The following is a 27,701-nucleotide window of genomic DNA, read 5'->3' on the forward strand; positions in this document are numbered from 1 at the left end:
GGCAAAGGGGTTAAAATCATACAAGAAGGGAATAGACTCTCTCACACACATAGTATATATACAGACAATGTTAGTCATGGGCCTGCATTTTGTCAAAATGTTTTTGTTGCTCCGAGTATGAAGTATGACATATCCATGTGAGCAGGCCACTCTTCCTTCTGTCTATGTGGCCCTGGAAGACTAAGCATTAAATATGATAGCCTCTTGCCAACGTTTTACACAAAAAAGTTACATATGACACTTTTTGAAATGAGTAGTAGTCTCTTCTTTTTTAAAAAACAGTGATTACCCCTAAACTAAACCCTGCTCAGAGTTTAATCCCTATACAGTGCTTGCTTAAAACTAGACCCTCTACATCCCAGCACCAGTATCCTGTATGGCTCTTGTCATAGAGGTGCTTCATTTCAACCCACTGAGCACTATTTCCATGTGAAAGAAAACAGGCCGCAACAGGGTGATCAGATGTCCTCACTGAAAAGGTGGTCATGGCAACTGCAAAAAGTAGGACATTCGAGAACACTAGGGCATGACCAAATAAAATCTCAAAACACTTGTATCAATGTAAATGCATGCTTCTTAAGTCATGCGCAAAATAGAAACATTTTGAAATTCCTCTTGGACAGAAGGTTGAAATGTAGGACATGTCCTGGAAAAGGAGGGCATCTGGTCATCCTGGGCTGCATCTGGACTGCAGAATTAAAGCAGTTGGACACTGTTTTAACTTACCATGGCACAATGAGATTGAATTCTGGGATTTCTAGTTTCTATTTAGGCTTCTCTGGTGCCACTGCAAACTACAAACCCCAGGTTTCCATAGGAGCCGTGATAAGTTACAGCAGAGTCAAACTGCGTAAATTCTGCAGTGTGGCAGCAGCCTGGGTCTGATTTTTCAATGGCCCCCACAAAATGCAATTTCAAGCCACATCCATGATTTTTATGGGGTAGGAACAGGGTGAACTTTCTTGGTGGCTGCTCCCAGACTTTCAAAGTTCCTAGGAAGGCCAGGATGGCCATGTCCTTGCTCACCTTCTGTCAGCAGGTGAAAAATTTTATGCCATCACTTTTATAGAAGAGTCTTTTAATGTTGTGTGGTGCCGTTTTTTAAGATTTGTATATAGTCTTTTGATGCATGTTAATGTCTAATGTTTTAACTTTATGAATCATTTAAATACTTTTTAAATCTTGTATTTCTACTACTAGATTTGTACTTTTAATGTTTTTGTATAGTTTTTCATTGGTGTTAAGTGTTAGCTGCCTTTTAGCAGGGAGAAAGGCACAATATGAATCAATAAAATATTAAGTATTCAGGAGAAGCTATAGCATTTAATACTGATCCAACTTTCCCAAGCTTTCTTCTCTATAATACCAACATTTCTGTGGGAACGCTTAAGCTGTAATGGCTTTCTCATTTCATGTATTGCTCAATACAAAACACTACTGGACCTTGAACTGTGAAAATGTCTTGCTTACAAAATAGCAAGCAGCTTTTCCCTTTCAGAAGAAAAAAACTGCTATTGAAAATACTATGGCGGGATACAGACCGCCATAAAGTACGTCTTCTATACGTACTAGGGTTAGGAAGGGGCGGTGCTTCCGCACCCCCCTAACCCTAGTACGTATAGAATACGTACAACATGGCGGCGCCCCTTCCACATGGGCGCCGCCATGTTTACGTATCGGACGCTGAGCGTCCGTACGTGTCGCGGCGCCTATGACGTCGCGAGTCCGCGCCAGGCGCCTCGCGACGTCATAAAGGCGCCGCAAAAAGAAGCTCCGAAATGGAGCTTCTTTTTTGCTCCGCGCGGGAGCCGCGCGGTTTGGCTGCTGCGGCTCCCTCGCGGAGCAAATGGCGCCGGCGGGAGACCGCCGCAAAGCGGCGGTCTGTATCCCGCCTATGTATGCCCACATGCACATGCAGCAGTGTGAGGCTAATATACCTTTGACAATGCTGGAGATAAACAGGAATTTTTACAAGCAACTTTTTGTGAGTTTTAGCATATACCAAAATCAAGGGAACACTGACCAATCCAGGCCACTTCACTTCCTCCCTCTCCTTGAATATGTCAGTGTGTTCAACATTTAAAAAACAAGTGAGGCCCTCCTGTCTGATTTGCCACTTAAAAGACAAAGACAAAGCTTTGAGCAAAAGGGTATTAGGAGGCAAGAAGAAAAGCAAATCTAGCTACCAGATCTTACTGATTCAAAACACTTACTAAACTGAAAATGGAGGAAAAACAATGAAAAAGTAGAAAACAGAGGCCTGTTACAGACTGCCAAAATAAAGCTGCTTCGGGTCCCTTTGGAGGTATGCTGTTTAAATGATGCATGCATCCTAAGAATCCGGAAGCTGCACCAAAGCTGCACTCCAGTGCTTAGGAATGGAGTGTGGCTTTGGCGCGACCTCTGGACTCTTAGGACCCATGCATCATTTAAATAGCATACTTCCAAAGAGACCCAAAGCAGCTTTATCTTGGCAGTCTGTAACAGGCCTAAAAGAAAAAAAAAAAAAAGCAGAATGTCTACAGGGAACACTAAATTCTGAATAAGGGGATGCTGTGGTTTGAAGTGAATGAGAAATTGCCAGCTGTTTTTTTGAAGCGTACATCCTGAATGAGAATTTCTCAGTCGTTCCTCCTAATTTGTTGATCTCAGATCTGCAAGCTTGAAAATCAGTGGAAGGGGTGACCTTGGCTATTTTTAATGGGGTGCACCCCCGCACGTGCCCCACTGAAGCCTATGGGGTTTGAATATGCACGATCCTGTTTTCATGGGGGGAGTGGCGGTCCGGAACGGATCCCTGTGAAAATAGAGGGCCAACTGTATATGATGCTGGCGTAATTCCACTTAATGATGTTAGCAGGATGTGATTTCTGGTATACTATTCATTTACTGCATTTAACTCAGCTAAAATATGTAAAATATCTTTATTGTCCTTCATTCTTGCTTTAGTTCTTTGGAGTCTTCAAGTCTTTTAGCAGGATATATTTTCTTTTGATAATCTGCTTTCTTGGGTGTTCAATGACCTATGTTACATTACCTATTTATTCTGACCCATTAATGTATTCAAAAACATTAACTATGAATACAGTGCATAAATCACAATAGAATTTTTAACAAGTATTTTCATTTTGCTGTTTACGCAACACTTATTTGAATATGTTTAAATATTTTATTCTCCCACTGCTTTATTACAGTACATAACCTCTATAAAAGTAAAAAAATATATAAATTAATGACTGTTCAATATCAGTCATAGAAATATTCATTGTATTATTTCACAATGCAGACTTTAAAATTACATTAGTTACTGTTACTGAGACACTGAGATACAGTTGCCAGATTCCAAAAAATAATCTGAGTTCAATAAATTTTTTAAAAAAATATCCCAGTTTCTGTGTGCTTTCTTTTTTCAGAAAGAAAGAAAGAAAGAAAGAAAGGGAAAACAGTTCAAGGTGTTTATGCAGTAAGCTAAGAAAGAAAGAGCTTGAATTCAAGGGGGGGGGGGAATTTCAAGGGGAAAAATATTAAGCATCAGTTTTGATTGCTGTGGATTTGTTCATAGGAGTGCTCTAAGAGCATCTTTATCTACTATGTTTTGCTGCACACCATGCTGCCCCATCTGTTTAAACACAAGTGGCATTACATCTCAGTAGATGCTCCTGACAAAAAGACTCTCAGTTTTCCAGGCCAGCAGGGCAAGTCTTCTTGCTTGATAGGAGTAAACTGTGGCTTTTCCCCAGCAATTCCCATTTCATGGCACATTCCTCTGGCTTACTCCTCTACATATAGAAGAGCTTTATAGAATGACCTCTCTACAGATGGTTTCAGAAGCTGCTCTTCCTGGAGTCAGATCCTAGCGCTGACTTTGTCTAGGCAACAGAGACAGCCAGCTCTCTAAAGGAAGCAGAAGAGAGGTGGGGAACAATTATACAGAAAGAATTATCTCCTGTGGTATTAATGGATTTTGTTCAGTCCAATGACTACTATACTATACAAACATTATTTGAATAACAGTAACAACAATATATAATAATCATCATTAGACACACACACACACACATACACATACACAGTGGGTCTCTGGTATCTGCTGGGGTTTAGTTTCAGGATCCCCCAGAGATACCAAAATCTGTGGATGCTCAAGTCTCATTATATATAGTGGTGTAGTAAAATGGTGTCCCTTATATAAAATGGCAAAAACAAGGTTTGCATTTTGGATGTATCTATTTTTTTAAAAAAAATCTTGGATGGTTGCTACTGTCATGCAGAACTTGTGGATGCAGAGGGCTGACCGTATTTCCTTTAAATGGCACAGGAGAAATTCTGCCACACACTGCCCCCACTCATGCTGTTTTAACACCAAGAGGGTATTCCTAACAGAAAATGACTAGGGAATAAAAATCAGTCAGGGATTGCAGCAGTCCAAGGTCTCCTTGGGGGCCAATGCAGCTTCCAACCACTGAATGTTGCCCACCCCTGCTCTATGCTGTTTAACATCTTTCTGACGCTACTGGTCAATATCATCAACAGTTTTGGAGTTTAGTTTGTTACTTTATTGCATTGTGAACACCTCTGAAGCCACTAAACTCGACATGATCTGAGAGCAATGAATGCAATGCCAGAGACTTGATACTTACCCCACTTGGTCAAAATGTCCTTTGGCGTTTACTGGAGTCTTCTATGGGCAAATCTGCCAATTTCACCTTCAACTTCACACCATTCACAGTCTTCCCATGTAACACAGCTATAGCATCACTAGCACTTGCTCTCTCTGCAAACATAGCATAAGCTATGTTTTCTCCAGGGATGAGGTAAACATTTATAAAATTTCCAAACCGACTGAAACGAAACAACAACACAGACACAATCAGGGTGGATAAAAATCAATGATATTTTAAAAAATAGATTTTTAAAATTTAAATTGGATTTTAAATTAAATGTTTATCTAAAGAATTTTCTATTTAAGATACATTATGGTCCAAAAGTTAATCATCATGAAATTAGGATTAGTTTTTAATTAAGTAGCGTGAGCATGTATATTCATGCAATGTTTTAATATTTTGGGTAAATGACTTCCATTAATCCATGATTCACAATGTCATGCTCTTCCAGCGCTTTCTGTTAAGATTATTGGGCGATTTTTCTGTCTAGAGGATATTACAACAGATGCTTTGTTTTACAGTTCTCAAAACTGCAGAGATCACAATCCCATTGTTCTTTTGCAAATCTATGTACACAGAATCCGTCCCTTACCACTTTCAAAACATTCAATGAACAGATTGTTGGGAGGCTGGGAATGGAACAGATCTGCAGAAGAAACCACAGGGGACAGTCTGTTCATGTGTGGACTGGGTTGACAGTCTTAAAGTTTTTTTGTTTTGTTTATCCATATCACTTAACAAACACAATACATATGCTATAATGTTTAAATTAAACCATTTAAATGGTTACATTATTAAGCTAATGATAATTTTTCTCCTTCCAGTCAAGTACAACACAAAAGTTGTCCAAATAGGTATAATTAAGCCATTAAACTGGAGATAATTATGAAATTATTGTGGAGGGAACTATCTATGATGTGTTTCTAATAGTATGTATAACCAAACCAGGTTTTTGTTATGTAGCTGTAAAACACATCTAAAAAGTTGTTATTCAAAAAATGAAACCTTCATTTAGTTGTAAATATTGAGATTATACCAGGAACAATGAATCTTTGGTAACTCTGAGTTGTGTAAAATATGTATTAAGCTAATAGCGAGGAACAGTGCCTTTTTGGGGGGGTAAGGAAGGGTGAGTAGTGATTTAAATCAAATTGAATTAAATCAAATCTACCTTGGAAGTAATATACAGTTAGGTATTAAACAGGAGGATATGTTATCTTTATTTTGTAACACCACTTGCAAACATCACAGATTCACGTCTGTGAATGCCCAATATGTGTTCCATGCATTTGATGAAGGAAAATCTGCTCACAGAACCTATGCTGCAGTAAATTAATCCTTTGAGATATTCATCAGACGGTCTACAAAGCTCTTGGAAAATGGCTGTTAATAATGGCTGTAAATTTGTGCTAAGTCAGGCATCACCAACCTACGGCCCGCGGGCCGCATCCGGCCCGCAGAGGCCTAGGGACCGGCCCCAGCCCAGTCCTGCCGCTGATTGCCGCCGGTGAAAGGCAGCCTCCTCCCTCCTTCCCGGCCTCTGTGAAGGCCCAAGCCTCCACAGAGGCCGGGAAAGGGCGCGGGGGCCACCCGCGATCGTGGGCGCTCTGCTCCCTCCTTCCCGGCCTCTCTGAAGGCTCAAGCCTCCACAGAGGCCGGGAAAGGGCGCGGGGGCCACCCGCGATCATGGGCGCTCTGCTCCCTCCTTCCCGGCCTCTGTGAAGGCCCAAGCCTCCACAGAGGCCAGGAAAGGGCAAGGGGGCCGCCCGCGATCGCGGCAATCGCCGCGATCACGGGCAGCCTCCTCCCTCCTTCCCGGCCTCTATGGAGGCCCAAGTTGCAGGCAGGGAAGGGAGGGCGGGGGTCGTCCTCCTCCTTCCCGTCCTTCCCTACCCGCGGCTGCCAGACAGCCGCAAGGAGGGAAGGACGGGGGCAGGGGAAGTGGAGGAGGAAGAGGAGGGAGGAATGAAAGGAGGAGGGAGGAAGGAAGGAGCAGGAGGAGGAAGAAGAGTAGCAGCAGGAGGAGGAGGATTTCCATTCCATTTGTACAGGTCTGCTCTGTTTTAACAATGATAATGTTGTTGATGATGATATCAGTCAGTTTCTGAGACATGCAGTCACTCTCTCTGTAGGTGAGACAGTGTGACTTTCCAAAGTGCATTTCTATGTATTTTCGGTGCTTTTAATGTTAAAAGGTCTGTTTTAACAATGATGATGATGATGATGATGATGATGATGATGATGATGATGATATCAGCCAGCTTCTGAGGCCCAAATGTCCTCCATTTTGATCATGGCTAAGAAACATGCATTTATATTAACATTTTTAAAAAAAAACATCAATTTTTTTTTGCATGTCCTTCATTTTTTAAAAAACGTGTCCTACATTTGAAAATGTTGTCCTATATTATTTATTTATTGGCTTCGGCCCCCCAGTTGTCTGAGGGACAGCAACCCGGTCCCCGACTCAAAAAGGTTGCCTACCCCTGTGCTAAGTCAAGAAATGCCTCACTTTGAATGACAGCTGCAAAGAATACCCCATATAATGAGTTCTTCTATGTTTCAAGACACTGAATGAAAAGGATGTCTGAAGTCTGTTGCTACTGTCTTAATTACTGTTAGTACTGTTCAAGCGGGGTTCAGGAATGGAAGAGGCACCAGGGACCACTTTGCAAACATAAGATGGCTAATGGAGCGCACCAGGGAATTTCAAAAGAAAATCAGCATGTGCTTTATAAATTCTAGCAAAGCCTTTCATGCATAGATCATGAAAGGCTATGGAATGATCTTAACATGGGAGGGCCAACACATCTGATAGTCATGATGAGGAATCTGTACTCAGGACAAGAGGCTACTGTCAGAACAGAACATGGAGAAACAGAATGGTTCCCAAAGGGGTCAGACAAGGCTACATCCTTTCACCCTATCTGTTCAACTTGAATGCAGAACATATTATAAGAAAAGCAGGCTGAGACACAGAAGTGGGAAGACTGAAAATAGGAGAAAGGAATAGCAACCATCTCAGATATGCAGATGACACCGTAGTACTAGTAGAAAACCTCCCAGACCTGGAACACCTACTAAGGAAGATCAAAGAAGAGAGTGCAAAAGCAGGCTTAATGTTAAACCTGAAGAAAAACAATGACCACTGAGGAGCTGAGTTCAACCAAGACAATGGAGAAATAGAAATAGTAAAAGAATTTCCATACCTGGGATCAAACATTGATAGAAATGGGGACTGCAGTCAGGAAATCAGAAGAAGATTAAGAATCGGGAGAGTAGCCGTGAAAGAACTAGAAAAGATTCTAAAATGCAAATATATACAACTGAGTACAAAAGTTAGAATTATACAAGCCACTGTATTCCCTATTACCGTGTATGGATGTGAGAGCTGGACAGTTAAGAAAGAAGATAGGAAGAAAATCCATTTGAGATGTGGTGCTGGAGAAGAGTGCTGAGGACCCTATGGACGGCCAAAAGGACAAACAAATGTGTCCTAGAGCAAATCAAGCCGGAAACCTCCCTGGAAGCCAAGATGACCAAACTGAGGCTGTCATACTTCGGACACATCATGAGAAGGAAGGACTCAATGGAAAAGACAATAATGGTGGGAAAGGTGGAAGGAAGTAGGAAGAGAGGTAGGCCACATGTCAGATGAATGAACTCTATTAAGAAGGTCATGAGTTTTATGGGGTTGCAGGAATTAAGCAGAGCAGTGGAGGACAAGGGGGTCTTGGAGATGTCTCATCCATAGGGTCACCATGAGTCGAGATCGACTCGAGGGAAGTTAACAGCAACAACGGTCATAAAAATGCTTAAACCCATGACAGCAAGTGTCCACCAGCATCTGTTTCTCTCCTTCTTGATACATGAACTATTAAAGTGCTAGGCCTTAGACAACTATTTGATACTCAAGATTCAATCACAAAACACTTAACAATTTATATATATATATATAAAAAGCTCAACAGGTTTTACCATAATACATTATCCAAGATGTCTTGAGGTAAAGGATGAGGATTGAACATAATGAAAAGCCTTTCTCGCACATAAGAGTCAAGGGGAGCTTTCCTTTTGCTTGAAGGTAGCTCAGCATCTGTTTGGAGGTAAGGTGAAGAACTCTGGGTCTCCTGGGAGGGGGGGAAGGGAATCACAATCAAAATGAAAATCACAATTTTCATTTTAAATCCTGTGTGTTACACATGATGAACAGCAGCCTCATACACTATCATTCTGGTAGGAACTACGGATGTCATGTGGAGAAGGGAGCAGGAAAATCTGTCCCTGTCAACCTTGTGGTAAAAGCCTGAATCTGGAACCAGCTAAGTAAAATTTAGAATGAAGACCAATGGGGCAAAACAGATAGCGCCTTTGTAATGGCTTCTTGGCAGCTTGGGGGTGTGTCATTTAGATGACGCACACTCCCAAACCAACCAAAAGCTACGCGCCAGACCACAAGGCAAGTAGCTCTGGTGGCATGTTGTTTATATGTTGCATGTTGTAAAGCTGTGGCAGCAGCAGAAAAGCTGGATCAGGGCCGTGGCATGTGGTTGCCGCAGCCCCAATCCAGCGATCAAAGGGCTGAACTCTGTTTCAGCCCTAAGCTTACAGAGTTTGGACCACTGTACATTCAGGACTCGGCCAAGATGGTTCTGATACCAATCTAAGATGAAAACATAACCATCTACAGGTAAACAGATGCTATATGTAATCTTTAATTATTCAAACTACTCTGATTGCAAGTCAGGCTGAGTTAAATCAATAATGGGCGAATCAAGGGCCAACATGCAACAATGCTTCTCCATACAAAATAAACCAAACATGAAAAACATAAACTTTTTTATGGGAAAGGAATTCAGCTGAAACAATCCATAAAGTTACCATAAAATAAAACCACTTTTTAAAAAATCCTGTGATTAAGGAATACATGTGTAGAAAGAGATTATGTATTTTTTGGAATTTACAACTGTTTTCAAAGGGAAACATCAAAGCTACTTACAGAGGATTCCAGAAGTTGAAATGATGAAGGTTTCCGTTTTGCTGTCCGTCTGAGAAGGCTGAAAGTAGATTGGAATCTTTTTACAACAAGGGTAGAATTCTAACATAATTCATCTGAATGTAGAGAGAATATTCATGGTGAATATTCAATGACAATTATAGGTCAAATGCAGCCAAAATCAATGTCAACAGGACTGTCAAGCAATTACTCAAGTCTCCCATTCAGAAATCAATCTGACTTTAGAAATACTTAACTTTGGCTACATTGTCACCTATGATTACTTAACATACTGTGTACTTACTCAGTTTTGCCTGTTCCTCCTTCAATGAATGTAACAAGTAGCCAGCTCCCAAAAGGGTATTCAAAACCATTCAGTTTATGTTTGGCATAGATAGCTGATGCAGCATTATTATACTGAACCACCGCATATGCTAAAAATAAACAACAGTATATCTGTAAGTGCAGTAACATTTAAGCTCTACAAGGAAACAAAACCCTTGACAAAAGTCGAGGAGCAATTCCAATTATGTTATTTTCTAAATTACTAATTCAGTTCCCTCTGGCAAAAGAAATGCTCAGACATAGTGACACATCAATTCTTTTGAATTAAACAAAAGTAGCTATGGCCCAGTACAGACCGGCTCCAAAGGACGCCCTCGTCATGTGCGAGGGGTGCCCCATCCACACGCCCCTTGCACATGATGAGGGCATCAAAATGGCAGTGCGCTGTACACACGAGCGCCACCACTGTTACTCAAGCACCACGTGGTATCTGCACGGCACCGCATGGCACTTGCATAACGAATGAACCAGTAGCGCACTGTGGCACACTCATTATGCCACCTCTGAGGAGTAGAAAGAACCCGCTTTTTGTGGGTTCTTTTTCCTCTGGTGGGAAGCCTCGCCATTTGGCGGTTGAGGCTTCCCTCAGGCGGAAAACCAGGCGCCAGCAGGCCGCACTTTTTGGGTAGTCTGTACCCCGCCTATTTTAGAAATCATCTGAAGGATGGGGTGTATATCCTTTAAATAAGTATTAAACAAAAACTGATGCTGCTTACTGCTATTTCTAATACCTGATGTGTGAAAACACATAATCAATTTTTGTTTCATGCTGCTTAAATGTACTTATGTGATATCATGTGATGTTACACCACTCAAGAAATGTTACACTGGCACAGATATTTAGGATTAAGGCATACAAAGATCATCCTGTTGGACTGCACAACGTATCAACCATAGTTAGCTGATCGGGAGCATAACATAGGCTTCCAGAGTCCTTCTGCCCTTTTGTTTCCAAGTTTAATCATAGTTTACTGTTGTATCTATATTGCTATTAAGCAAGAATCTGGAAATGCTGATTAGGGGAAAACATAAGCCTGTATCAGAGATGGGGGAGCTGGTGGCCAGTAGGGAAACACCCAAGACTTTCCCCACATTTGGAGGTAATTTTACAACTCCCTCAACCTGGCTTTTTAATGTACAGGAGCAGCCTTTTAAAAAACAAAACAAAACAGGAAGTAAACCATTAGGGCTGAAGGGCGGGATATAAATACCTAAATAAATAAATAAATAAATAAATCAGAAGTGACTCCCTGGTTTTAAAATCTTTCTTCTCAACCTAAAATGGCCTAAGGGGGAGGAACATGACCCATCACTCTTCCTAGGGTTCAGGGAGCATTTTGAGTATTATTTTAAAGTTTTAAAAATGGGCAGAGGGCTTGGCAGGGTAGTATATGGCTCTGGACTCATGCAGCCCTTAGACCTCAGGCAGCTCCACATCCTTAGTTTACATTCAAATATTAGTCAAAACTAAGAACAGATCAAATGAGTCAATGGAATGTATGTATGTGCTGACTATACCATGTTGCCACTAAAATGAATATGTATAATGTAGTTGTAACTAATTATTCAATTTAGGACTTTACTAGAACCAGTGCATACATTAAAAGTAAAATATGAGCTAGCAAAGGATGAAAAAGAAAGGGAATTCAAAACGGGGTAGAAAAGAACATGCAAAGACATGGTTTTATTTAAGCTCTCAATCTCTGTTAAAAGACTGTGACACTTTGTTCATAGAGTATTTCAGTTTAATCACAAGCAGAAGCTAAGAACAAAGTGAAGTGTTAGCTTCCAAAATCTAGGCCCTTTGCACAAAAGTCAACACAGATTGATCAAATTTATCTAAAATTAAAATGGACAAAATTGTGAGATTATTTTATTTGTCCCCCTATGACTATATACACAGTTGGTCATGAATATCAGAAAACTATATTGCACTGTAGTTCCAACTGAAGACCTGCATTTCTATAAAAAGCAGAGTGCATCTACACTGTAGAAATAATGCAGTTTGACACCACTTTAACTGCTATGGCTCCATCCTACAGCATCTTTGTATCTGTAGGTTTGTGAGGCATCAGCACTCTTTAGCAGACAAGGCAAAAGACTTTGTAAAACTAGAAATCCTAGGATTCCATAGGACGGACTTAATGTGATGCCATACTATACTGCATTATATACACAGTGTAGATACACCGCCATCTGCTCTCTGCAGTTGATTCACCACTTCATAGCAAGCCAATTTAAAATGTAGAAACTGAGAAGTAAGTCAAAGCATATGCTGATACTATAATGAGATTCAGCCACATCTACTGTGGAGTATATACATTCCTATACAAAAATTGCTTCAACATATAAATTAGGGCTGCACTATCACATGTGAAATAGGCAGGATGTATATATATCTACCATGGGACCTCACTATCTTTGAGTTTTCCCGCTACATGTACACACCAAAACTGACATGAACTGCTTTCCAAATACAAAAAACCCTTTATTTTAGTGAAACAGCTGATAGTCTGGCACACCTAACATCTTTCTACTGATTGACTCCATTTCTTTACACTGCTATATATACTACTAAGGCTCCACATTTCTCTTAGAAAAAACTCTGCAGACACAGAATTTTACTTTTTATTTTACATTACCATGATTACTGTAAAGACCCTGAGACACTTCACAAGATTCCAAGCCTGGGATAAGATTACAGAGGTTGAATAGCTGCTGTCGTGAAAATGGGAATTCTGATACTACCAGCAAGCGCCTGGAAACAGATTCTGGGCTTTTCGTGTCCCTCCTCTCAACAGATGCAAGGTTTGGTGGTTGTGCTAAATGAAGAATAGTACAGTGACAGAATTGAGCATTACAGAACAACTGGGTTTACACATTTTATTCAGAACACCAACACACAATTTATTTTCAGATTTATAATCATTGCAATAGTGACATGGTCTCTGCTCTATTATTTTTCTTTGCACTCAGGTTATACTGCTCACCTGAAGCAAGCAAGTTCCTCTCCCTTATTTTATGGTAGCTTGTTTCCTCTCCCATAACAATGCATTCAGAGGATTTTGTGGATTTATCTGAAACCAAAGAAATAAAGGTCAAAATCAGGATTTGATGTGATACTTCATATTCATATTCCTCGGCCTTAGTGTGCATCTCTAGTATCTGAACTACCTTAAAGCCACTTTACATGGATGCAAGGGAGTCCCAGATTTTAATGAAAATGACTTCTTTCAATACATGCTGTAAAGTCACATCTTATATGTACATGTTTACCTTTAAAATGTCCAGCTTTACCTGAGGTATATATGCTACTCTGTTCTGTTCTGTAGCATTGTGCTTCCTGTTCTGTGTTATTCACGTAGGAGTATTGCACACTTGATTCATTTTGCTTGGTCACAGACTCGGGCAAAGGGGTTCTATAATCCATGCTACCCTTACTGTATTCATGTTCATGGTATTCAGGAAGCTTGTTTACTAGGTCAGGCCCAGTGGTGCTGTACCCTGAAACTAACAGACAATTGGACCAGCGTTAAAAACATGTTACCACATTACAATTCAATTTTGTGGATTAGTGTATATACTCATGTATAAGTCTAGAAATTTTAGGCAAAAAATTGACCCCAAAAAATGGAGTTGATGTACCCACGGGCCAAAGTAAGTACTGTACATTAACTCTTATTTGAAAAAGAAGCATCTGCTGGTGAAAGGCAGGAGTGTAATCTGTCCTGGAAGCACTGACTCCCCTCTATTCTCTCATCCTTCCAGCTTTTAGTATGAGCACAAATAGTTGTGCCTGCTGGAATTTTTAAAGTTCTTTGGCACTGTTTTATTTTACTTCATCCTTTAGATCCTTTGTTACATGCCCCTAGGTTTTACCCTCAACTTATCCATGGGCCATATCAAAATCTTAATAAAACATACCCAAAGAAGAAAGGCTGCTTCTTTGTACTTCACTGCTCTCTTTTTTCTCTTCATAAATTTCAGGGAGAGTAGTTTCACCATCAGCCCAAACAGCTTTGAACCCTGAAGTCAAAAAAATCATTCAAGATGTTATAATGTGCTTCATATCTTTGGCTTGATCTCTTTCTTGTAGACTAATGTGCACCACATATTTTTCTTTACAATTTCTTAAAAATGTGGTGCTTGAAAATGACTTCTTGATGAAAATGACAAAACTCACAAGTCACCCTGAAAATTCACCATAGCAAATTTTGAATCTGAATTGTTGCATTCTCTGTCAAGAATTAATAAGCAATTACAGTGCGCCCTTACCTTACGTGAGGGATCAGTTCTGGACCCCTCCGCGTAAGGCAAACAGTGTGTATGCTCGATCCCCATTGAAAATAATGGGTCTTGTATAAGACGCATGGCGTGCGCACCATTACAACCCCATCGCACAGCTTTCAGCGGGCGCACTGTACATTTCTCTTTGAAAACGAAATCTAAAATTGATATACAATTTTAAAATCCCATTTTGTATCAATGCTTCTATAACCCCAGTACAAGAGTTCCACTTATGTATAGCAGCCTAGGCAGAAATGAAACCGAGTAGAAAATTCCCACTTGACAGTCCTCGTTAGGAAATAAATACATATTAATTGATGAACTAATTGGTGATCAACTTTTAAAATTTTAGGGAGTAAGTGATGGGGCTAAGACTAAAAACAAACTTTTTAGTATATTTATTCAGGTTCTGATATGATAGTGTAGAAGGACATACATGTATTTAAGTGCTTGCCAAGTCACCACAGGCAACTATGAAATCAATGTAAGTGAGTGCATGGAATTCCACCAATGTGGATCACTGGGCTGAATTTGACCAAGAAAGAAGAACAGCCCCCCATTACGTAGCCAGTACAGAAATTACGCTAGATGGGAAGAGGGAGGAATCACTCTACTCCAGGGAGGCAAACCCCTGTTCAGAATACTAACTTAGGCCCAAAACACACTACAAAAATAATCCAGTTTGAGACTGCTTTAACTGCCCTGGTTCAGTGTTAGGGAATCCTGGGAATAGGAGCAAAGGAGTGATCAAAGACTCTGTCATCCTCCATTAGGTTCTCATATGAGTCAAAAGGACTTGAGGGTTTTGTTTAATTAAAATGCTGATTTGTAACATGGGGAAAGGGGCTAATTTCCAAGGTTGGTGTTATAGGGCTTGAAATCAATCTGATCCTATATACAAATTCCACTTAATTAAGAATGTTAGTAGAATTGGATATAGCTGTAGAAAAGCCATTTTTAAGGGAAACAGTAATGTATCTCACTTTTGTCACATTCTTCTATTGCCAAGGCTGCTTGCGATGCCTTTAAAAACCTTATGTATGCAACCTCTTCATTTTCCTTCTGTAGGATCATGCATACATCAATAGTTCCATAGATCTGTAAATTTCAAACAAAAGATCATAGCATATTACAACAGTTAAAAGAGAGATGCAAAAAAAAAAAAAAAAAGAGAGAGATGTTATTCATTTAACATTATTTGGATGAGGTATAAAGATGCTATTGAGATGCTGAAATCTCAACTAGTACCTTAAAAGTATCCGTCAGGTGCTTCTCTGTAAATGAGTCTGGAACATGGACATGTATTAGAGTCAGCTGCCGAATTCCAATGTTTTTGGTGCCTCCCGTAGTTTGCCTTTGTGCGATAAACACCTGAATTGAACACAATGGTCATGAAATGAGCTAAAAAGGACATAATCTCAATTAAACTCTATGGCAAAGTTCAGTTATCTGGAGACCCTGAGGTCAACTTACTGAAGACTAAGCAAAACAGTGAAACTTATTAACAAACAAGCTTTACTAGAATTTCACCATGAATGGCATTCCCTACTGTCCAATAACACACTTCAAATATGGCTGCGAAGAGGATGAAAGGAAATGAGATACAGTACTTATTTAGCATATCAAATTTAAACTGGCTGCTTTTAATTATTCTGTTTCCTAAATGTAAATTCAGCATGGCGTTAACCCTTCTAAAGTGAAACAAAAATATGCAAGCATGCAAGTTAAACCGCTCAGCTTTCATCAGCAGAATAACAAAAGTGTGGACCAGAGTATCATTTTAAATCTGTCTTCCTGAAGAATAAAGGCTTAGTGCTCCAAAAAACAGCACACATACAGTTTGTGGTTTAAAAACAAATAACAACAACTTCTTAACTGGTGTTAATGTAGCAGGAAGAGACTGTTAGACTGAGAGGAGACAGCTGAGACTGTTTAGAATCTTGAGAGAGAGTCTGTTAAACAGCCTCCAAGACTGAGCGACACAGAATGAGATAGATAGAGGGAAGTCCCTGTCTATCTAAGGAGGGAAAGCAGAATGCAATACATACATTTTCTGCTTCCTAGATGTAAACTCAGCTTGCTCACACACATTAAAATCTGTGTTGGGAATTAGAAGAAAAGTCAACTACAGCTTGGTGTAATACTAAATCCAGGTGAATGCTACTTAGGGGAGAGAGGAAGCAGATTCTGAGGACATATAGGGTGCTCCGAGTCATCTTCGATTCAAGCAAGAACTATAAAGCAACCCAGACTTGTTCTGCAGAAACAATGCAACTTGGCACTGGCTACCATGGCGGGTGTGTAGTCTGTGGTGGCACCAGAGGCCTCTGAGAGAGAAGGCTCAATATCTCACAAAACTACAGATCCCAGAACTCCACAACACTGAGCCACAGCAGTTAAAGCAGCGTCAAGATGCATAAACCCTGCAGTGCGTCTTCCCAATGCCTCTTGATCATGCTTAAACAGAGCCAGAATTTGAACACCCCTGACCATCTACATTGTGGATTAGGTTCTAAAGACGTGGATTGTGTGATCGCTTGAGTCGTTTACATCCCGCTTTTCTCCCAGACTGGGACCCAAAGCAGATGGAGCCGAGTTGTTCACAACGACAACAACAGCCACCCTGTTGAGGGAGACTGTGTTACAGAGGCAGAAAGCAAAGGGAGATGAACCAATGCACTTTACAGCAGAAAAGCAACACTGTGGGGCACTGAGGCACCTTTTCGATGCCAGTTGTAGGTGGGCTAAACGCGAGCAAAGCCACCCAGAAGAGGACTGCTCTTGCATGCATTGATACAGACTGTGCCATGTACGGAGAGACCACCACCCCCGCCGCCGCCGCCGCCGCCGCCGCCTGACCTTCATGGGCCTGGGGGCCTCCGGGGAGAAGCGCCTGCCCTCCAGCTCCTCGGCCGCCCTGCAGGCCTGCGAGGCCAAGGCGTACTTGACGTAGGCGGCCACCGAGGGCTTCCCCCCGCAGGGCCGGTCCCGCATCACCCACACGTCCGCCACCTCCCCGAAGGGGGCGAAGCGCTGCCGGATCTCCTCCGGGGAGGCCGCCGTGCCCAGAGAGGCCAACAGACGGCTGTAGCGGGGATGATCCGACCGGGGATCTCGCTCCTCCGCCGGCGCAGCAGCCGCCTTCAGAGCCTGGACAGGAAGCGCCGCCATTTTGTGGCACCGCAACGGATCCACCGCCAGCAGCAGCAATAGAAGCTTCAACTTCCTTTTAGAATCCCACGGCGGAAGCGCCGCCTCCCGCTCTAGGAGTCCGAACCGGAAATGCCGATGCTCCTCCCTTGAGGCGGCGGGGCGTCCTCTCTCGCCCACAGCGCCCCCTGGCTGGCAGGCCTCGCAGCACAGTTGGGGCTTGTTTAACTTTAAACAACAACAACAACAATAGAGAAAATGAACCCAAAAGAGGAGGGCGCAAGAAATGTCCTTGTGCCTTGAGCAAGTTTCTTCAGAGGGGTTTTTGCCCTTGCCATCCTCTGGGGCTGAGAGAGTGTGACTTGCCCAAGGTTGTCACCCAGTGGGCCAGGTTTCGAACCCTGGTCTCCACAGAGTCGTCGTAGGCAAGGAGGCCAGATACACCCTCACAACAAATGAGGCCAAGGCACCACAAAATGGAGGGCCTTCCAGGAAAAAATAAAATACAAATGTAGGGCATCATGACCAAAGAAAAGCTAAAAACAACAACAACACTCATATAAGTGTAAACTCATGCTTCTGAGTCATGCTCCAAATGGAAGACATTGTGAACTTCCTCCTGGACAGAAGGTCGAAATGGAGGGCATGTCCTGGAAAAGGAGGACTGCAGTTGTCCCTGGTCCTAGGCCAAGGCCCCAACCAGGCCACACTGGTTCTAATCCATCAACAAGGCTCTCAGGAGGAGTTCAGGTCGCTGGCTGGAGATGGAAGTAGCCCCTTCGCCCAGGGGCCCTGCTCGCCTTCCTCCTCCAGTGGACCAGAAAGTGTCTCCAGAGCTGATGGAGGAACAGTCCAAAAGCACACTGTGCGGGGCATTTGTACACACACACACCCCACACACTGTCCAGTTGACAAGGGGCTGCATCAATAGAACCATGCCTTATGAGAAACGACTTAGGGAGCTGGGGATGTTTAGCCTGGAGGAGAGGTTAAGAGGTGATATGATAGCCCAGTTTTAAGTATCTGAAGGGGTGCAACATTTGAGGAGGGAGCAAGCTTGTTTTCTGCTGCTCCAGAGACTAGAACACAGAACAATGGATGCAAGCTCCAGGAAAAGCGATCCCACCTCAATATCAAGAGGAACTTCCTGACAGTGAGAGCTGTTCAACAGTGGAACACACTCCCTCAGAGAGTGGTGGAGTCTCCTTCTTTGCAGGTCTTTAAACAGAGGCTAGATGGTCATCTGTCAGGGATGCTTTGACTGAGAGTTCCCGCATGTCAGGGGGTTGGACTGGATGGTGCTTGGGGTCTCTTCCAACTCTATGATTCTATAACCCTGACTCCTCCAGTGGTCTGCTCAGGCCAATGGCCTCCCTGACTGGGTCCAACCATTTGGCGTGGGGTCTCCCTCTCTTACTCCTGCTGCTCTCGACCTTCAACCTAGCATCACTGTCTTTCCTAACTATTCATTTTTCTTCATGATGTGGCCAAAGTACAACAGCTTCAATTTAGTCATTTTGGCTCATTCTGTTCAAGGACCTGTTTGTTTCTCTTTTTGGCTGACCACGGTATCTTCAGCACTCTTCTCCAGCACCACATCTCCAATGAGCTGATCTTCTTTTTTTCCCTGGCTTTCTTCACTATCCACTTCCCACATCCATACAGGGTGATGAGAAATACGATGCCTTGCACAATCCCCACTTTATAGCAATATATTTCTATACTGCTTATCAGTGAACTCAGCACTCTCTAAGCAGTTTACAAACTGTAAGCCAATTGCCCCGCCCCCCCACCGACCACTGAAAGGCTGAGTAAACATTGGAGCCCTGGGATCAAATTCACAACATTGTGGCTGCAGTACTGGCATTTAACCACTGTGCCACCAGGACTGCTTTAGTGTTCAGTTTTATCTTGGCATGTTAGGATCTTGGCTAGTTCTTTCATAGCTACCCTTCTCAGTCCTAGTCTTCTGATTTCTTGACTAGTCTCTGCTCTGGTCAATATTTGATTCAAGGTATGGTAAGTCATGTAAAGTATGGCACTTTATTTCTTAATCCTTTTCAGTAGTTGTTCAAGGTCCTTGATGGTTTCTGCTAGTAGTATTGTCATCTGTTGTTAATGTTTCTTCTATCTTCACTCCTGTCTCTGAATTTAAGCCTGCTCTGCATACAGTGTTTTTTGCAAATAGGGTGAATAAACAGGGTGATAGTATGCAACCTTGCCTTAAATCTTTGCCGATTAGGAACCATTCTGTTTCTCCATACAGTGGAACCTCGGGATACGAAATACCCGGGTTACGAATTTTTCGGGACCCGAAAAAATCCAATTGGAAATTATTGATCCGGGTTACGAACGTTTTTTCGGGTCCCGAAAAAACTTTTGGTGCTTTTCGCCGCGATTTTGCACCAAATCGCGGCTTTTCCCCATTAGCGGCTATGGGGATTCGGCTTGCGAAAGCCGTTCGGGTTACGAAAGCGGCCGCGGAACGGATTATTTTCGTAACCCGAGGCTCCACTGTATTCTGTTTTAACAGCAGCCTCTTGTCCTGAGTACAAGTTTTGCATCAGGACAATCAGGTATTGTGGCACTCCCTTTCCTCTAAGAGGAAGCCATAGCTTTTTGTGATCTACGAAGTCAAAGGCTTTGCTATAGTCAGTGAAGCACATGCAGAAGTTCTTCTGGAATTCCTTGTTGCGCTGCACTATCCACTGTTTGCTTGCATTGTGATCCCCAGTGCCTCTTCCTTTCCTGAATCCAGCTTGTACCTTTGACAGTTCTTGCTCCATATTTGGAGAGTCTTTGCTGCAGAATTTTGAGCATCAACTTACTTGCATGAAAAATTAAAGCAGTGATTCTGTGATTGCTGCAATTCCTGGTGTCTCATTTCTTGGGGATTGGAATATATAGTGAATCTGTGCCCGCCCCCGCCTGCCCCCCCCCCCCAAATTAAGGAGGTTTAAGAAGGTTAAGGAGAAAGGTGCCAAGATAGGTGAAAAAAGATGTCCATGGAAGATCTACAAGAATTCATCCTAGATAACAAGAGAATTGAAATAGTCAAAGAGTTCCCATTTTTGTTGTTAATTGCCTTCAAGTTGACTTTGACCCATGGTGACCCTATGAATAAGAGACCATAAGTCACCCTATCCTCAACTGCCTTGCTCAGCCCCTTGGTCAGAGTCTATCCATCTGGACTGTGATCTTCCTCTCTTCCTATTGTGCTCCATTTTGCCAAGCATTACAGTCTCTTCCAATGAGTCTTTTCTTCTCATATGGCCAAATTACAACCTCAGTTTAGTCACATTTGGTTCCAAGGAAAGTTCAAGCCTGATCTTCTATAAGACCCACCCACTTTTTAGTGGTTCACAGTATTCTCAATACTAATCTCCATCACCACATCTCATACGATGGCAAGAACAATCCTAACTTTAGTATTTAATGATATATCTTTACACTTCAGGATCTTGTCTAGTTCCTTCATAGCTGCCCTTCCACATCCTATTCTGATTTCTTTGCTGCAGTCTCCACTCTGGTTGATGATTGAGCCAAGTATGGTACAGTGCGCTCGCGTCATACGTGGGTGCGCTTTACGCAGCTTTCAGAAGGGAGGAAGGGGTGGCACATCCCATAGAGATGAATGGGGCGAGTGCCCATGGCATGCGTGCCATCGCACCGCCGCATGCATGAGCCCCATTCATTTAAATGGGGCTTGAGCATACGCGTTATGTTTTCTGTGGAGGAGTCCAGAACGGATCCCCCATGTAAACAAAGGGCGCACTGTAATAGGGAATACAATGGCTTGTATGATTCTAATGTTTGTGCTCAGTTGTATATCTTTGTGTTTTAGAATTTTTTTCTAGTTCTTTCATAGCCACCATCCCCATTCTTAATCTTCTTCCAATTTCCTGACTGCAGTCCCCATTTCTATCAATGTTTGATCCCAAGTATGGGAATTCTGTAACTATTGCTATTTCTTCCTTGTCTAGGTTGAACTTGTGAAGATCCTCGGTGGTTATTATTTTTGTTTCCTTTAGGTTCAACATTAAGCCTGCCTTTGCACTTTCTTCTTTGATCTTCTTAGTAGGTGTTCCAGGTCTATGAGGTTTTCTGCTAGTACTATAGTGTCTGCTGCATGTCTTAGGTGGTTGATATTCCTTCCTGCACCACTATTGAGGAGAACAGGGCAGGACCATCCACGGAGCCTCCAATCCACAGATGGCAAAACCACAGAAGAGAGCCAACTGTAAATGTTTTGCTACAGTCTATAAATAACACACTGATCTTTTGAAACTCCTTAGTATGTTACATTATCCTGCATATTTTTGCTATATGATCCCTAGTGCCTCTTCTCATTCTGAACCCCGTTTGAATATCTGGCAGCTCTATATACCGAGAGAGTCTTTGTTGCAGAATTTTAAGCATCACTTTGCTTGCATGAAAAATTAATTCAGCGATTCTGTGACTGCTGCAGTTCCTCGTGTCTTCTTTCTTTGAGACTAGAATATGTGCTGAGCATTTCCAGTTTGTATGCCATTGTTTTGTTTTCCAAATTTGTTGACATATTTTAGTTAAAACTAGACTAGATTCTGTCTCTGTAGCTTGGAGCAGCTCTGTTGATATACCATCAGTTCTTGGTGATTTATTTCTCTCAAGTGCTGTGAGTGCAGCTCTCACTTCACTTTAAAATTTGAGGTTCATCCTCATATGGTTCTTATTTAAATGAATATATCATTAATTTGTCCCTATCATATAGTTCTTCCATGTATTGTTTCTACGGTCTTTTTATTTCTTCTTAGTAATGACATATGTTTCCCTACTGGTCATAGAACATCCTCACTCTTGGCTTAAATTTTCCCTTGATTTCTTGGATTTTACTGAATAGTTCTTGTTCTTTCTTTTTTGTTGTTAGTTTTCATTTCATTGTATTGATTATTATAGTAGTTCTCCTTATCCCTGTACACAAATTGTTATACATTTGTATTCAGGTTTCTGGACCTATTTCTGTCAAAATTTTCTTTCCCCTATCTTAGATTAAATACTGATCAGAATGGAGACTGCAGTCAAGAGATTAGAAGAAGGCTAGGATTGGGAAGGACAGCTATGACAGAACTGGACAAGATCCCAAAATGCAAAGATATAGCTCTGAACACAAAAGCGAGGATCATCCAAAGCCTTCATAGTCCCCATCATCATGTATAGATGTGAAAGTTGGACCGTGAAGAAAGCCAGTAGAAAGAAAATCAATTCATTTGAGGTGTGGTGCTGGAGAAGAGTTCTGAGGATACTGTGAACAGATATGCAGATGGACCCTGGAACAGATCAAACCTGAAATCTTTCTGGAAGCCAGGATAACTAAATTGAGACTATTGTACTTTTGTCCAACATCATGAGGAGGCACGAATCATTGGAAAAGGCAATGATGCTAGCAAAGTTAGGAAAACTCACATCAGACGGTTAGACTCAGAGAGGCCATGGGCCTGCAGGACCTGAGCAGAGCAGATGAGGACACGGGTCTTGGAGATGTCTCATCAACAGGGTTGCCATGGGTCAAGGGCAGTTGACAGCCACAAAGCTGTCCTTTGAGTTCAGTGGGACTAACTCATGTTAGGTAACAACTCTGCTTTCCAGGGTATTGTCCTTTTAGTTGGGTGAAGTTGTTGCAGCAGTAATGAATACCCATTCTGATCAAAGATACTGAGGCTATTTCCACACTGCAGAATTAATGCAGTTTGACCCCACTTTAACTGCCATGGTTCAATGCTATAGAATCCTGGGATCTGTAGATTATTCAGGCACCAGAGCTTGTAGATTATCTCGCAAAACTACAAATCCCCCAGTTTTATAACAATGCACCATTCATGCTTGCAATTGGGCAACTGTTCTGCCACACAATTCCCTTCTCTGGTTTGGAGTGGCAATTGTTACTAGATGCCCACTGGACTGAAGTGGTTTGTGAAGAGTGATGTTTGGAAACTGGAGTTGGGTGGGAAAAGGCCATGGCAGTCCAATATTATTTAAAAGGTGTATGAACTGCCTTTCACAATAAGTACTCCCAAAGCAGTATACAAAATTTAAAGCATTTATTTGAAAAGACAAAAACAAAATTAATAAAACCATACAATGGCACTCAAACTCACAGTATCATCAAAGATAAACAAGTAATTCTTTAGGTCCTGTTCGAACACAGCTTGAAATTGAATTTTTTTTTTAAAAAAGCAATATTTGTTAGTCCCTGTTTTTCAGGAGTAACATGTCATTCAATAATAACACATTACTTTAATTTTTTCAAAAGCAAAAACTCTAAATATGGTTTTTAAAAGGCTGAGCCACTCCCCACCCCAATAATATTTCTGAAATAGGCTGAAACGTTTTGGAATTTCAATGGTAGTATCAAAATAGTTCTTCAAGCAGTTCCACTTTAGGAGATGCTTCAAAACTGAGTTGAAGACTATACTGTTCAGGGAAGCGTTCCCAGGCATTGCATGATTGTTATCTGATGTTATTTTAAATTTTCTCCCCTAATTTATTAAATGTTAACATGAATTAATATGCATTATTCAATTATTTGCGTAGAATGTACACCATAGGCAGATTTATTTTAGCTATTTTAATTATATGTACAGCACTATAAATTTACAGCACTATATAAAGCTTAATAATAATAATAATAATAATAATAATAATAATAATAATGGCAAATAAGTACACTGTATGCACAGATAGAGCCCCCTTCTCTCACTTTTAACTTGGGGTGGGATTAATTGACCATCAATAAGAAGTGACCTCAAGGTCATGAAAACAACTACACTTGTCCCTCCATAATCACTAAGGTTAGGGGCACAAGACCCCTGTGAATATGGGAAAACCGCAAATAACAAAAACACCATGTTTTTACCTGAGAGGACACATCTCTAGGAATCTCTAAGTCCCCCAGTGAAACTCTGTGGTCAACGTCCAACAGACACTGACTATAGAGTTGCTCTGGAGGAACTACAAAGGCCTAGTAGAGTATTCTCTCTAGGAATCTCTAGGTCTTTCAGTACAACTTTTAGTTAAAATTGACTATAGAGTTGTACTGGAGGACCTAGGTATTTCTAGAGAGAACATAGTAATCAAATTTGTGAATAATCAAAGCCGCAAATATGGAGGGATAAGTGTAGTCTGCAATACTGATTCATTATTCAATTTATACTCTGTTCTTCTGGCCAGGACTCAAGTTAACAACAAAGGGCTAAGCTATATCTATGACTAAGGTCCTATACACTTCCAAGTATGAGCAACATTGCACTAGTTCCCACAGGTCCACAGCTGCTTGAGTGCACTATGTTCACCCCTGCACAACAGTTGAGCTCTCCTGTCAGTAAACACTGACAGGGCTGTGCATGAATTTGTGGAATGAATGGTTGCAATAGGTACCACACGTCTACAGCTTTTGACAAACTAACTGCTTGGACAACTGTTTTTATTTATGCTAGCAATGAGCCCCCACCAGCCCACAAAAAATGATAAATCCCAGGTTTAAATAAAATAGACAGTTAAAGACAGTGTTGAACTGCACAAATTTTGCAGTGTTCAAGCAGCCTAAACTGGCATTGACAATGCAGAGTATTGCTTCTGTGAAGGGGGGAAAAGATGTATTTTCATGAATCTTCATTATTTTGTAACAGAGCTCCCAAATGCAACATCATATAATAAATGCAATTTTGAATTGTTCAGTCAGAACTAGCACATGGAAGAGAGGCCATTCATTTAATAGTCTAATAAGAATACAATGGCTTTCGTGCCCAAGCAGGAAACTAGGCAGCACTCAACTAAAGAACTTTATTTGTTTGAAAGAGGTTTACCAATGATACAGGCAGTAGAGAGCAGAGTTAATACATTGGAATATAATTCAACAACAACTTCAGAATAGGTCATCAAAACAAGAAAAGTAATAAAAACACTGAAGCAGCCAATTGTTTCTACTGTCTTTTTATTTCTTCTTAGTCATGAAGTATGTTTCCCTACTAGTCATAGCACATCCTCACTCTTGGCTTAAATTTTCCCTTGGCAAATAGAAATATTGCAAGTGGGTCCCAAATAAATGAGCGTTGTTGCCAGTTGCATCTCTTTGGAAGTACAGTCTATGGTATATGCCACAACTGAGAAGATGCTCTTCTTTATTCATGTGTAATGTAGCCAAGGTTCTTGGAGAGGAGCTGCTCCTGATGATCTTAAGTCACTGGCAGACTGCTAAGTGAGCTGCTCCTGTAGATACTTGATTCTTCCTTGCAATCCTGATTAGAATCCTGGCTGTTGTTTCTGCATTTGCTGAAGCATCCTGGTCATCTTCATGGGAAGGTCCACATATTAACACATTGCAGTAATTTAACTTGGAGGTTAGCAGAACATAAACCAATGTAGCCAGGCTATCCCTGCCCAGAAATTGTTGTAGCTGGTTGAATTAGATGCAGTGATAATGGCCCCTCTTAGCCACTGAGGCAAACTGAGCCTCAAATAAACATGGTGGTTCAAGAATTATCCCCAGTGCTTGCACACATTTTTAGATGTAGTGCAATCCCATCTAGGAGAGGCTGCACATGCAACTGCCAAACACATGACCCATTTTTGCTGCCACTACTCATTTTACCTGCCACCACTCACCACTCAGGGCTTGAGGGAAGGAGCCTGTTCAGACTGGCTCCACTACAGCATCTATTACATGGCTATCCTCTGGGTCTGGGTCTGTTTATCTCCTGGATTGTAGCTGTATTGGAGATGATAGCTACTCCTATCCAAAAGGAAAAATATTAGCTGATGAGCAAGCCCTCTGGGTGTTTCTTCAGTAGTGGTGGTTGTGAAGATGGAGGAAGAAGAGGTGAAAAGCAGCCACAGGAGTGGGTACCTAAATACAATGGCAGTGAAGAAGAAGAAGAAGAAGAAGAAGAAGAAGAAGAAGAAGAAGAAGAAGGCGGCACAAATGGTACAAGGGCTGGATTCAGTTTGTGGCAGAATTATTTGTGAATTTTCTAGACAGAGTGGTAACTTGGTAGTCAGGAAGGAATTTGTATGTATCTGGCATTGCATGGTGAAATCTCCTTTCAGTCAGCAGAGGCCAGATAAATAACTTAGTTCTAGACCTTGCCTACTCTAAGGATCTCTTCAAACTGATAGCCCATAGGTTTTTTGGATGTGTGTCTTTTTGATTACTGCATACTCTCAGACCAAAACTGATGCTTTAGCATGTCAGTAACAAGGGAAGATACATGACGGCTGAGCTTCTCTATTACAGAAACCCATCCTTTAATTAAAACAAGCTACAATCACAGATGTCAGCTGAGGAAGTTTGCTTCCAAAATCAGCCATTTCTTAAAGAACAGTTATTACACCATAAGACCAAGGCAACTTGGAAAAGAGCCAAAAGGTTAAACAAACAAACAAACAAACCAAACAAACACAGAACCGAAAAGAAGACGAGAAGGAAAATAGAGTGGGAAGTGTGGTTCAAGAGGACAAAAAAAAAAACCTACACAAAATATGAGAACATTCTGGGCTGGACTATTTCTGTGGCAATCAGGAGCTAATGGGAAGGTGCCATTTCTAAAGTGTGCGCTCTCAGAGTAAGTCAGCAACACTGAAATTTCTTCACTTCCTGGTTGTAGAACAGGGGTTCTATATGCTGTTGGCCTGCAATTCCCATTAAATACCCACCTGCACTTCCTTGTCTTTAATAAAAGATGGTTAAATCTGCTTTATAAACATGTGAATCAATTCTTTACAGTCATTGTCTTTTCCTAATTTGAACAAACTAGCCTTTTGAAACAATGTAATGCAGAGAAATGTGGTCTAACAGTTGTGTATCATTCTATAAGCTCATTTGAACAACTGAATGGTTCTTATTGCCATAATGTATAGCAATATATCTTTTTAGAGACATTTAAACATGTCAGAGGCTTGCCACATGGAGGCAATGGTTTTAAGCACTGTGCTCCTTATCTGGAATATCATAAGAAATCTGCCTCTATCTTTATTCAAGATGGCCATCTGAACTACAAACAAAACCATTATTACTTCCAGTTACATTTTAATTTTTGTCATAATTTTCAACAAAAGTCAGACCACCAGTTATTATAGAGTGAAAAATAGTAGATTATTTACAGTAAACGTTATACCTAAGAGTTCAATTATGAACAAAGAGTTTCACAAATCTAGACTTCTCAGCTCGATATACTGAAAAAGTCATTTCAGTCTTCAGCAGACACATCTGTTCTGTTGGTGTTCTCTGT

The 27,701-nt window shown here is 41.3% G+C and overlaps 2 protein-coding genes across 6 annotated transcripts in view; both read right to left on the bottom strand.

The window, feature by feature from the left end:
- Positions 1-2,507: 2,507 nt before the first annotated feature.
- LOC149313706 (RNA-binding protein 45-like) lies at positions 2,508-17,732 on the bottom strand. 5 transcript variants are annotated; one of them, XM_089519677.1, is made up of 12 exons: positions 17,149-17,719; positions 15,538-15,660; positions 15,273-15,387; positions 13,927-14,028; positions 13,300-13,512; positions 12,993-13,079; positions 12,645-12,824; positions 9,962-10,091; positions 9,661-9,718; positions 8,640-8,791; positions 4,638-4,839; positions 2,509-3,894 (listed from the first exon to the last, which is right to left on the bottom strand). In XM_089519677.1, the coding sequence occupies exons 1-11, from the start codon at positions 17,458-17,460 to the stop codon at positions 4,647-4,649; spliced, it is 1,665 nt and encodes a 554-aa protein (XP_089375803.1). In that variant the 5' UTR covers positions 17,461-17,719; the 3' UTR covers positions 2,509-3,894; positions 4,638-4,646. The 5 variants fall into 5 exon arrangements, with proteins under 5 accessions (XP_089375806.1, XP_089375803.1, XP_089375804.1 ...); XM_089519678.1 differs by lacking the exon at positions 13,300-13,512 and having other exon boundaries at positions 17,149-17,721; XM_089519680.1 differs by lacking the exons at positions 8,640-8,791; positions 9,962-10,091 and having other exon boundaries at positions 2,508-3,894; positions 17,149-17,731.
- Positions 17,733-25,243: 7,511 nt separating this feature from the next.
- Positions 25,244-27,701, bottom strand: part of LOC149313707 (uncharacterized) — a 46,963-nt gene continuing 44,505 nt past the window's right edge. The window contains exon 17 of the mRNA XM_089523021.1: positions 25,244-26,320. The gene's annotated coding sequence lies outside the window, so the exon portion shown is untranslated. The remainder of the gene's footprint in view (positions 26,321-27,701) is intronic.

This window comes from Sceloporus occidentalis, unplaced genomic scaffold (genome assembly GCF_023333645.1).
Source record: "Sceloporus occidentalis isolate IW3139 unplaced genomic scaffold, rSceOcc1.0.p SCAF_4, whole genome shotgun sequence".
NCBI classification, from domain to species: Eukaryota; Metazoa; Chordata; class Lepidosauria; order Squamata; family Phrynosomatidae; genus Sceloporus; species Sceloporus occidentalis.